Source organism: Monodelphis domestica, chromosome 5 (assembly GCF_027887165.1).
Source record: "Monodelphis domestica isolate mMonDom1 chromosome 5, mMonDom1.pri, whole genome shotgun sequence".
In the NCBI taxonomy this organism is placed as follows: Eukaryota; Metazoa; Chordata; class Mammalia; order Didelphimorphia; family Didelphidae; genus Monodelphis; species Monodelphis domestica.
In genome coordinates this window covers 89,383,313-89,395,909 of record NC_077231.1, presented here as the reverse complement: position 1 = coordinate 89,395,909, position 12,597 = coordinate 89,383,313, and the positions used below count along the sequence as shown (strand labels likewise).

Below are 12,597 nucleotides of genomic sequence, written 5' to 3'. Positions count from 1 at the left end.
TAGAGATGGAGACATGAGAAAATATGTCTAAGGGCTACAGAGTGCTATGTGAGGATCAAGGAGGGAGATCAGTGTACAGTGACTTTTTAGTTAGAATTATTTGAAGGGAGATGAGAATTCAGCCTGGTGGATGAGAGGATGAGAGGTGGAAAAGTATATGGAATTCAGGTATAGTGGACAGTGTGGACAAAAGCAATGAGATGAGAAAATATAAACCATGCTGAGGGAAAAAAGGAGTATCTAGTTTGGTTGGCAGATTGTGACAGAAGAGAGTAATGAAGGAAACTTTAAAGACTTGGGCAGTGAAGCAGAAAAGAGAGGAAACATAATTGAATGAGCCTGAAGTTCAGGGAAAGGCTTTCATAAGACATGATGAGGTCCTGAGTATGTTTGTATATCCAAGAGAAGGAGCCAGTAGAGAGAGGAAGAGGAAATGTCAGAGGAAGGGATGGCTGCTGGAGCCAAGTCTCACAGTAGGAGGGAGGAGATGGGAACAAGGGATCAGGACAGGGCTAAGAATGAACCCTTTTAAAAACTAGATTAGGGGTCTTTCTCTGAGAGTAGAAGACAGCGTGGCGATAATGCTGAGTAGGGAAATACTGTTGGCTCCTGTTGAAATCCCCAGGCTTGCTCATTCACAGAAGCAGGTTGTGGCATCTGTAAGACTGGCTGGAGAAGAAACCTAGAGAATGAAAGAGGGAAGAGATAGTAAAATGGGAAATGGAGGATGCCTTGGGGTATCAAGGGCTCAGGGACACAGCTTAAACCACAAACTCACTGAATTTTAGGTTACTTAAGTAAGAATTCATCAAATCTTAAATTCCTTTTTTAGTTAATGTTCCACTTAAACACATTTTTCCTCTCAGCCTGAGATTTTATTGATACAGGAGACTGGCAATAAGGATACTCCTTAGAACAGTGGTGGAGCAGCCCCTGTCCAAGCCTTGAGTCTCACACAATTTCCTAGTTACCTTTGTCACATTCTGCCCCCTGTTTGAAATCTGCTGTCCCTGAAGTCCCAAAGGTTGGGGCTCAGTCCTGGTGAGTGAGACCTCAAATCCTTTCTTGAGGGTCTTAGATTACAGCATAACTTTCTGTTGAACTTTTCATCACTCCACATTAGCACCTAACCCTAGTAAAAAAGGCCTGCCTTATTTTTTCTTCATCTTTACAAGACAAGTCAAGAACTTATTCTCTCTGAATGAGACTTCTAGTAGTAGACTTCTTATCATTTATCTCTGTCCGTTGAGTAATCCTATCAAGGTTCCCATATCTATCCCTTCTATTTGTATGGACAGTCATGTTACTATTATAGAACCATAAGATGACATTCCCTTCTGGGTTTGGGGGAAACCAAGATGCATACTTCTCTATCACCATACTCTAGTCATGAATGTGACTCTGTTTCTCCTGTTGATTGGAGGAGGGACATGAACTGAACCTGTGCTGCATACAATCCACAACCCTCCCAACCGTGATCTAAACCAGATTGAAATGTAATTTGGAAATATTTAACAAAATAAGTAAACATAGATAATATTTTAAAGTCAGTATGTGACCTACAGAGATACTTATGTATGGTTTAAGTGGCCTTTGTTTCTTTTTGATTTTAATTGTGACATTTAAAAGAGTGGGAGCCATAAACTGTAATAGTTAAAATGTTGAGGTAATAAACTGTAGTGATTAAAATAGTGGAAGGCCTAAATTGTAGTAGATACAAGAGTGGGTGAGTAAATTTTGACTGCAGAAAATGTTTTCACTACAGTGTCTTATTTTAAATCAAAGATAAGGTGGTCGCCAGGGAAATATTCCCAATTATGAATATATCCAAGTCAACTGGGTTTTATAGAGAATTTAATTAATAATAAAATGAGGAATTAAAGAAAAAGAGAAAGAGTAAGAAAGGAATAAGTATGAAGGGCCTTAAGCCAACATGGCCTAGACCTGAGTCTTAAGAGAGAGAGATCAGTCAGTCTTTTATCACTCACCACAAGATCTGTCTAAGCAAGAATATAGACACCAGTTCAGCCAGCCATCCTTCTCCAGAGAGAGATTCTTCTGACTGTCCTCAAGAGCCTCCCCCAAGAGACTCCTTAGAGACTGTTTCTTCAGAGCCTCCTCCTTAGAGCACTCTCCTTCTAACAGCCTCCTTAGAGATTCTTCAGAGACTGTCTTTTTTTTTTTTCAGACTGTCCTTTTCTTATATGGGGGGTTTTCTCCTATGTCACCTCCCCTAAGTTCTTCCATCTACCAATCACAGTAGACGTTTTCCAAAGGACAGCCCATTCTGAATTCACACCTGAGTAGACTAATCCTTTTAGTAATCCACACCTGAGTAGGCTAGAATCTCTGAGTAAGTTTCTCACCTCTTTGTCCCATGTAAGTTTACAAGTTGCCTGATCTTTATAGGTACTTAGCACCCTTTTGTATTAATTCTAAAAATAGGCATGGCTTAAGTATGGGTTTAAGTATTTTTCATTGTTCAGCAAGGAGTTTTCTCCCCTAAAGCAGGCTTAAGTCCGGGTGGAGTAGAGGTCTTCACATTTTTGATCTAAGTAGAGTTCTCACTGTCCAAATGGGGAATGGTCCCAATAGGGGATTGTCCCAATGGAGAATTCCCCAATGGAGAATTTTTTAACATTCACAAGTCTGAGAAATTTCAAGATTCACAATTCTACTGGTATAAGGAACTCTTGTTCATTCGGGTTCAATCCTCTGTGACTTCATTTGGGGTTTTCTTGGCAAAGATACTGGAATGGTTCCTATTTCTTTCTCCAGCTCATTTTACAGATGAAGAAACTGAGGCAAACAGGATTATGTGACTTGCCCAGACTTGTCCCACATGTGTGGATTTGAACCTAGGAAGAAGTGTCTTCCTGACTTTAGATCTTGTCCTCTATCCACTGTGTCACCCAGCTGCCCAATAAAGGGAACTCTTAATGAGAAAACTCCCTTTAGCAATCCAGATGTTCCATGTCTACAACTTACAAGTTTTGATTTGCCTGGCACATCAAAAAGTTAAACCTCCTACCCAGGGACCTGCAGCCAACTTTGGTGCCCCAGGGCTTCCTGGCTCTAAGCCAGTGTTCTCTCAACTAGAGATGAGATCATATTGATTTCTTTTCATATGACTTTAACTTCCCTTTTTTACTCATGTGATGTGACTTGACCTTGTGTGGTTTTATACACAGGGGTTCCAAAAGTCTTGGTGCAGATCTATAAGACTACATTGCAACCTTGGGGGCACCTGTATTGTCTTCAACCTTGTTCCCTCTCATTTTTTAATTTTAATTTTTTTAAATTTAATTATAATATTTTCCCATGGTTACATGATGCATGTTCTTTCCCTCTCCTCTGTCCTCCCCCCTCCCTGAGCTGACAAGCAGTTCCACTGGGCTATACACATGTCATTGTTCAACAGCTAGTTCCACATTCATATTATAATAGTGTTCTTCTAAGCCCCAAATCCCAGTCATATATCCATTGAATCACATAATCAATGATATGTTTTTCTTCTGCATTTCTGTTCCCACAGTTCTTTCTCTAGATGTGGATAGTGTTCTTACAAGTTCCTTGGGATGGTCCTTCATTGCTGCTAGTAAAGAAGTCCATTACATTTGATTGTGCCATGTTTCAGTTTCTGTGTATAATGTTCTCCTGGTTCTGCTCATTTTTCTCTGCATCAATTCCTGGAGGTCTTTCCAGTTCGCATAGAAATCCCCTAGTTCATCATTCCTTATAGCACAATAGTATTCCATCACCATCAGATACTACAGTTTGTTTAGCCATTTCCCAATTGAGAGACACTCTCATTTTACATTTTTTTGCCACTATAAAAAGCATGGCAATAAATATTTTTGTACACGTATTTTTCCTTATTCTCTCTTTGAAGTACAAACCCAGTAGTGGTGTTGTTGGACCAAAGGGTATGCATTCTTTTAAGGCCGTTTGGGCATAATTCCAAATTGCCTTCCAGAATGGTTGGATCAATTCACAACTCCACCAGCAGTGCATTAGCATCCTAATTTTGTCACCTCCCCTCCAACATTTATTATTTTCCCTTGCTGTCATATTAGTCAGTCTGCTAGGTGTGATGTAGTACCTTACAATTTTGATTTGCATTTCTCTAATCAGGAACGATTTAGAACACTTATTGATAGTTTGATTTCTTCATCTGAGAACTCCTTATTCATGTCCCTTTACCATCTGTCAATTGGGGAATGACTTGATTTTTTTTTTTTGTAAATTTGACTTAGTTCCTTATATATTTGGGAAATTAAACCTTTTGTCAGAGTTTTGTTATAAAAATGTTTTCTCAGCTTGTTGCTTTCCTTCTAATTTTGGTTGCATTGGTTTTGTTTGTGCAAAATGCTTTTTAATTTTAATATAATCAAAATCACTCATTTTATGTTTTGTAATTTTCTCTCTCTTGCTTGGTCTTAAATTCCTTCCCTTCCCATAGATCTGACAGGTATACTATTCTATGTACACCTAATTTATTTATGGTTTCCCTCTTTGTATTTAAGTCATTTACCCAATTTGAATTTATCTTGATATAGGGTGTGAGATGTTGATCTAAACCTAATTTTTTTCCATACTGTTTTCCAATTTTCCCAGCAGTTTTTGTCAAATAGTGAATTCTTGAGGGCAGCTGGGTGGCTTAGTGGATTGAGAGCCAGGCCCAGAGATGGGAGGTCCTGGGTTCATATTTGGCCCCAGATACTTCCTAGCTGTGAGATCCTAGGCAAGTCACCTGACCACCATTCTCTAGCCCTTACAACTCTTCTGCCTTAGAACCAGTATCCAGTATTGATTCTAAGACGAAAGAGTTTTTAATAAATAAATAAATATTTTAGAAATAATTTTTAAATAATTAAAATAAATAATAAATAAAATAAAAGTAATAGTGAGTTCTTATATCAAAAGCTGGGATCTTTGGACCTCTTGTCTTTTTTTTGTGTTTTTTTTTAAAGAGTATTCTGTGTATTTATTGTTTTACAGCAGAGTACCCAACATGGATCATCATAACTGCCAAATAGTCAGCTGTGCAAACTAGTATATATAGTGCCCAAGTACAAACAGGAGATAGGATTTTTTCCTTTAAATAAATTACTTAAACACAAATTTATGGTCCTACAAAAACTAGATGGTCTAAATTGATCTGCCTCCTTGGACCCACAGTAACTGTTATTTTCCCCAAAACTAATAGAATCAATATACTTAATCATCATCAGTTCCATTGTGTAAATAATGGATCACAATAAATTAGTCCCTTTTTCTAAGAGTTTTTTCTGGCTCCTCTACAAACATAACCTGGCCCGGATAAAAAGACAACAGGAATTTCTTGAAGATCAGTGGTCCAAAATGTTAAGTATGGTTAAATATTCTACATGATCTATACTCACTGTTTCCATTTTTAGGTTGGGTGTATTTAAATTATTTTCTTCAGTTCATCACACAGGACATGTATAAAAGTACTACCCATGCCTCTAAGAACATTGGACCAGGCACCCTTGAAGAAAGCTTTGCCACCCTCATCTTTAGCGATCTTCCTCCAGCAGTCAGTTGTCCCAGTATACATGATATCAGCTCCTTTGCACCCAGACTGCATCATCATTCACCATCTTACTGTATCAAAGGGATAGGAAACCACATCTGCTATAGCAGTCACTGTTTGTGCAATCATCCAACTTATCACCGTATGAGTGTTCTTAGGATCTGGAAACATACTTTTTGCTGTATCATAGATTCCAAAGTAGACTAAGGAGAGCATCCCTTGTTCCTTTGGAATTTGGACTATATAGTTCATAATGCCTTTAATCTGCTTATCTACAGCAATTTGTTTACTCCCATGCTGCACCTGCAATAGTAGCAGTCTTAGAAATAGCTGTGGTGATGCCACCAGCCAAGAAGTCTTTGGCAAAGGAGATGGCCTGTTCTGTCATCATTACAGAGGAGACAAGTGGTGGAATTGAAAACAGAAAGCCAGTGTAAGAGGGCTAAAAGCTGGGAATGCTTTGCTGTCTGGACAGACCCTTGCTACAGTTCAGACCAAAAGACCAAAAGCCCCCTCATCTTAAAAAAAAAAAATCCTTACTTTCTGTCTGAAGAGATCGGAAGGAAGCAGAGTGATTTTGAAAGTGTATAGAATTTGTCATAAACTTTTTTAAAAAAACTATTACCTCATCTGCTTAAGTTCAATTCTTTTTTTTTTTAAACCCTTACCTTCCATGTTAGAATGGATACTTAAAAGAGTGATAAAGGCTAGGCAAACAAGATTAAGTGACTGGCCCAAGGTCACACAGGGAGTGTCCCAAAGCTAGATCTGGCACTCTTCTACCTTGCTGCCCCTCCCTCTTATTTTCTTATGAAAGTTAAGGATTAGTGGTACATTCCCAACCCTCTCCTGCCCCCTTCCCCAATATCCTTTGTCATACATTTCACTTTCCACAATAGATGTTTTAAAATTTTAATTGACATTTGATTCCCTCCTTAAATTCCCAGATAGAGCCCCTCAAATCCAATTGGCAATGCTCTTGCCAAACAAACATATCTACCTAGTCTTCTATATTATAGTTCATTCATTATCAGAAATCAGTCTTCTTTGAAGATCTAATGGACCAGAATTTCATCTTGGGGAGAGGAGAGGAAGTGAACAGTATGTCCAGCTATTTCTCACATTATCTCCTAAGGCCCTGGAGACTTCTGCAATGAGAGTTAAAAAGTCTAGATTTCTTCTGGCTGGATTAGGTCTTTCCTAGATAATGATAGAAGTGTCCAGGCTCATCCCTAACATCTCTCATTGTTTTTTTGGTTTGGTATCTATCCATAGTTTCTGACCTACAGTAGGGTCTTTTTTTTTTTTAATTTTAAACATTTTATTTGGTTATTTCCAAACATTATTCATTGGAAACAAAGATCATTTTCTTTTCCTCCCCGCCCCCCCCCCCCCTTCCCTCTCCCATAGCCGACTCACGATTCCACTGGTTATCACATGTGTTCTTGACTCGAACCCATTTCCCTGTTGTTGGTATTTGCATTAGAGTTTTCATTTAGTCTCTCCTCAGTCATATCCCCTCAAACCCTGTAGTCAAGCAGTTGCTTTTCATCAGTGTTTTTACTCCCACAGTTTATCCTCTGCTTGTGGATAGTGTTTTTTAGATCCCTACAGATTGTTCAGGGACATTGCATTGCCACTAATGGAGAAGTCCATCACCTTTGATTGTACCACAATGTATCAGTCTCTGTGTACAATGTTTTCCTGGTTCTGCTCCTTTTGCTCTGCATCACTTCCTGGAGGCTGTTCCAGTTCCCATGGAATTCCTCCACTTTATTATTCCTTTGAGCACAATAGTATTCCAGCACCAACATATACCACAATTTGTTCAGCCATTCCCCAATTGAAGGGCATCCCCTCGTTTTCCAATTTTTGGCCACCACAAAGAGCGCAGCTATGAATATTTTTGTACAAGTCTTTTTGTCCATTATCTCTTTGGGGTACAGACCCAGCAGTGCTATGGCTGGATCAAAGGGCAGACAGTCTTTTATCACCCTTTGGGCATAGTTCCAAATTCCCCTCCAGAATGGCTGGATCAATTCACAACTCCACCAGCAATGAATTAATGTCCCCACTTTGCCATACCCCCTCCAGCATTCATTACTTTCCTTTGTTATCATGTTAGCCAATCTGCTAGGTGTGAGGTGATACCTCAGAGTTGTTTTGATTTGCATCTCTCTGATTATAAGAGATGTAGAACACTTTTTCATGTGCTTATTAATAGTTTTGATTTCTTTGGCTGAGAACTGCCTGTTCATGTCCCATGCCCATTTTACAGTATGGTCTTAGTGAATGCTTGTGGATTAATTGACTAACTGAAAATTTAATTATGTATTGTTTGATCATGAAGGTATGATCCTTGAGGGCAGAGACCTTGAATGCTTTGTCTCAGGCAAGTAATAAAATGCCTATTGAATGCCTGATTCATTGTTCCTATAGAAGGAGCTCTTTGATTATTTTGTCTTTATATCCCCAGTTGGTAGCACAGTGCCTGCCTGATAGATGAGCTGCTGCTCCTCCTTTCCATATTTTTCACTGTCCATAACTCCGGCAGTGTTTTTGTCTTTGTCAGTGCCATGCAGGGTAACTTTCCCTTCGTTTTTCCCTTTCTTCTAGCCTGTACTTATTAATTCAGGAACTCTCCTATTTTTATTTCATTTGTGAGGCTTTAAAATGTCCTAATAATGGGCTAATAAGAAAAGTGGGATCTCTACTAATATCCCTGTATAAAGGGAAAGGAAAATTATAAATTTTGAAAATAGCTCTACTAAGCCACCACCATTATCAACTTATTTTCTTGTCCAGCCTTTTCTTTGGGATATACTTTGGAATTCCTTTCCCTCTGGAGATCCTTACACATTTGGGGCATCTAGGTGGCAACAATGGATAGAACTCCAGGCCTGGAATTGGGAGGGCATGGGTTCAAATTTGGCCTTACATACTTCTTAGCTTTGTGATCCTGAATAAGTCACTTAATCAGATTGCCTAACCCTTACCACTCTTTTGTCTTAGAATTGATAGTAAGGCAGAAAGTGAAAGTTTACGACAAACTGAAACAAAACAACACACATGTTCACCCTTCATGGAATTCATTTTGGTCGCATCCCTAAAGACTGCTAATGTTGGTGTCAGTTGAACCTTACCTTGCAGTCCATGTGGACCTCTATGTGCACCATGAAGCTATTCAGCAGGCCCCTGACTCTGCCTGCAAGCAGCCATTACACTTTGGTTTGCTATTCAGAACCCAGTTTGACCATCCTTTTGTTATCTCTACTCTGAACAATTCCACAGGAGAGGACAGGGTCTCTATAGCCAGTGGACTGATCCACTGTTGCTGATTCCAGCATTTATTTCTTCGGGGATTCTTTCTTCACCATTAACTGTATTGAGGAAATACACTGAAAACTAGAATTTTAAAAGTCTGAGGTGACTCTTTGTCTCCCTCGAAACTTTTTTTTATTGTAAGTTATTTATTTAGTCAATTTAGAACATTATTCTGGAAAATTTTTTCTGATGCCATTTTGTTCTTGTGTAGTTGCAGTTGTATTCAGAAGCCAGTGTTGCTCTTCTGAAATTGAATAACCCAAGGGGTTTCCAGGAATTGAATAAGCAAGCTAAGAAGAACATGACCATTGATGGAAAAGAGCTGACTCTCAGTCCTGCCTATTTGTTATGGGATCTCAGTGCCATCAGTCAGGTAAGGAATGAATGGGGATTTTGAAGTATTACTAGTAATTAGAATCAAGGGCCTAAAAAGAAAAAATTAAGAATTACCTAGATGTGGCACATAATACCTTCTACAGTAGACCAATAAATATTTAGATACTTTTACTTGTTTAGGTTCCCATTCTCTTCCTGCCTCCAATTTCAACTTCAGTAGGAAGCAATTGGGTCACCATGTCAGGAGGAAGAGTCCTGAGGCCAGGGTGAACCCATAAGAAGAGAACTATTTCTTCATGTCCTGATAGGACACCCCTCTGTGCAGGTCCACTATCTGTATTGATGTAGGTTATAACCCAAACTTCCATTTCTGTAAAATTTTCCCTTCTCAACCCCATGATGGAAGTGTCTCTGAGGTAACTTAAAACAAGCTGAATTCTTCTTGAAGTCTAAACAGGATGAAGATATTTCTGCCAGCCGTTTTGAAGATAATGAAGAGCTGAGATATTCTTTGAGGTCCATAGAGAAGCATGCCCCATGGGTGAGAAATATATTCATCGTAACCAATGGACAGATCCCTTCCTGGCTGAATCTTGACAACCCTCGTATAACCATAGTAACTCATCAGGTAAATGTCCTTCAATCAGTCAATCACCAAGCATTTGTTAAGCACCTCTTGTATGCCAGGCATTGTTTTCAGCTGCTCAGAATACAAAGACAGTAAAAGTAACCCTGCTCCCAAGGCATTCATGTCTATGCCAATTTTTTTTGTCTTAATATGGTATTGCAAAGATTGCCTCATATAGGTAGTCTTTACATTTGGATTTTAGCTCAATTTATCTCTTGCTCTGTGATTGGTACTTGGGCATCAGATCAACAGTTAGGCAAGGCAGTGGAAGGCCTAAGTGGTGAAGTGGGGAGAGAGTCCTCATAGGGACATGCCCCAAAGGGAAGGAGTTTAAGGGAATCCCTCCCTTGGTGGTAGAAAGGTTTCCTTTAAGTAAAGGAAGATTTATCCTTGAATAATTGCTAGGGGAACTATGAAAAATATGTTGGCTTGTATTGAGTCTTTTACTAAAACATCAGCATTAACCAACCCTTTGTCTTGTCTTCATAGGAGGTATTTCAGAATTTGAGTCATTTGCCTACTTTTAGCTCCCCTGCTATTGAAAGCCACATTCATCGGATTGAAGGGCTGTCCCAGAAGTTTATTTACTTAAATGACGATGTAATGTTTGGGAAGGACGTTTGGCCAGATGATTTTTACAGTCACTCCAAAGGTCAAAAGGTGAGCAACTAGGAATGAAATCTCTACCTAGATGAGAAGTCAAACCATAGGTCAGTTGAGTAAGCATTTATTGAATCACTTTAATGCATCATCTAAATGCTGGTCACAAGCTAATAACTTTTTGCCATAATAGTAAATGAAATCATCTGTTAGGAACAGAGAGGTCAAAACTTTCCTTAGCCGAGGGTCTTAGAAGGAACTTTACCATCACAGCTTACGATATCAGAATAAAAATTACCATGGGACACTGAAAATTAATATCTCCCAAATGTTTTGTATTTATTACATCCACTCTGATCTTGTTCCTCTAAGTTCCTTCTATTGTGAACTTTAGATTACTCCACCCTACTTAGTCTAACAAAAACAGGAATGTCTACACAAAGAGAGAAATCCTATGCCATTAAAATTGATGACTTCCAATCCATAGGTTTCTTCATTTTTTAAAAAAGATATTTTATTTTCTCAATTACATGTAATAATTTTCAACATACATTTTCCAAAATTATAAGATTCATATTGTTTCTCCCTCTCTCTTCCTTCCTGCCTCCATGGGATGGTAAGCAATTTGATCTGGGTTATACATGTATTAATATGAAAAACATTTTCATTTTGGTAATTTTTATAAAAGAATACTCATATAAAACCAGAGCCCCCAAATAAAAACATAAATTAGTATGAAATTACTAATTTAATTTGTAATGCTCTCTATCCCTTGTTTATACATTCTTTCCTTCTCTGTAGATCTGCTGGGTAAACTATTCTGTGTTCCTCTAATTTACTTATGGTATCAACCTTTATGTCTAAATCATATATCCATTTTGACCTTATCTTGGTATAAGGTATGAGATATTGATCTATATCTAGTTTCTACCTTACTGGTTTCCAGTGTTCCTAGCAGTTTTTGCCAAATAATGAGTTCTTATCCCAAAAGATAGGACTTTAGGGTTTATCAACCACTAGATTGCTAAATTCATTTATCCTAGATTTGTTTGCCATTTCTTATAGTGCAATAGTATTCCATTATAACCATATGCCACAGTTGTACAGTCATTCCTCAATTGATGGGCATCTCCTCAATTTCCAGTTCTTTGCCACCACAAAAAGAGCTGATAAAATACTTTTGTTACAAGTAGGACCTTTTCTCCCCTCTCTGATCTCTTTGAGATACAGACTCAATAGTGATATTGGTGGGTCAAAGGGCATGCACAGTTTTATGGCTCTTTGGGCTTGGTTCCAGATTGCTCTCAAAGAATGGTTATATCAGTTCATAGTTCCACTAACTGTGTATTAGTGAACAAAGGACTTTTAACATGGGAGAAATACTCACAATTCCCTAGCAACTGTAAGAGTTTCTGATCAGATTTATGATAGAATTTTAAGGATGAAAGGGCAAATAATAGGCTTTCATCTAAATATTCACTAACCATAAGGCAGGATTGCATCTACCTACAACAACCAGAGGTCACAGATTTTCCAGAATAGTCTCAATTTCCAGGGAAAAATAGTTTTTTTGTTTTGTTTTTTTTAATGAGGTTTGGGTATATAGGGAGTTTAGGAAGACTTGAATATAATTAGATTATTTGTATTCATTTCTGATTGAAGTGAAATCCAGCTTGCCCACGCCCATTATAGTGTGAGTACCTTGACAAGTTCTCACATGCTTGATCTTGTGTAATGTGATCATGATCCTACCTTTAAAGGTCCCCAAAATTGCATTGGCTATTGAGGGAATAGGAGAAAAAGCACCCAGATCAGAATATACCTATAGAGTAATAGAGCTAGTGGAACCAAGGCCAGCCCCATTGTTTTTATAAATGAGGACATCAGAGCCCAGAGCAAATAGCTTTGTTTAAGCCTGCTAAGATCTAATCTGTCTTTTGTAAGGAAATTCTTGAAGGCTCTAAAACAAAAATGAGAGAGAAGGAAGAACTACAAATTTTCTCTGAGTTTTGGGGCTCACAAAAGCAAATTGTGATTTGGAATTTAAGTTATAAACCCTGACCAGAGTTAATGAGAACCAGCAAATCTCCCTGTCCATTTAAGGGAAATTAATCCACCCTTATTTCTGTATGAGATTGAGAAAAGTAATTGT

General features: G+C 38.3%; 1 protein-coding gene across 2 annotated transcripts in view; it reads left to right on the top strand.

The window, feature by feature from the left end:
* Nucleotides 1-12,597, top strand: part of GNPTAB (N-acetylglucosamine-1-phosphate transferase subunits alpha and beta) — a 97,313-nt gene that overhangs the window by 49,329 nt on the left and 35,387 nt on the right. For both annotated transcript variants that reach the window (XM_056798765.1, XM_001373258.5), the window contains exons 8-10: nt 9,093-9,254; nt 9,666-9,845; nt 10,335-10,505. In XM_056798765.1, coding sequence (XP_056654743.1) covers nt 9,093-9,254; nt 9,666-9,845; nt 10,335-10,505 — 513 coding nt within the window. The remainder of the gene's footprint in view (nt 1-9,092; nt 9,255-9,665; nt 9,846-10,334; nt 10,506-12,597) is intronic.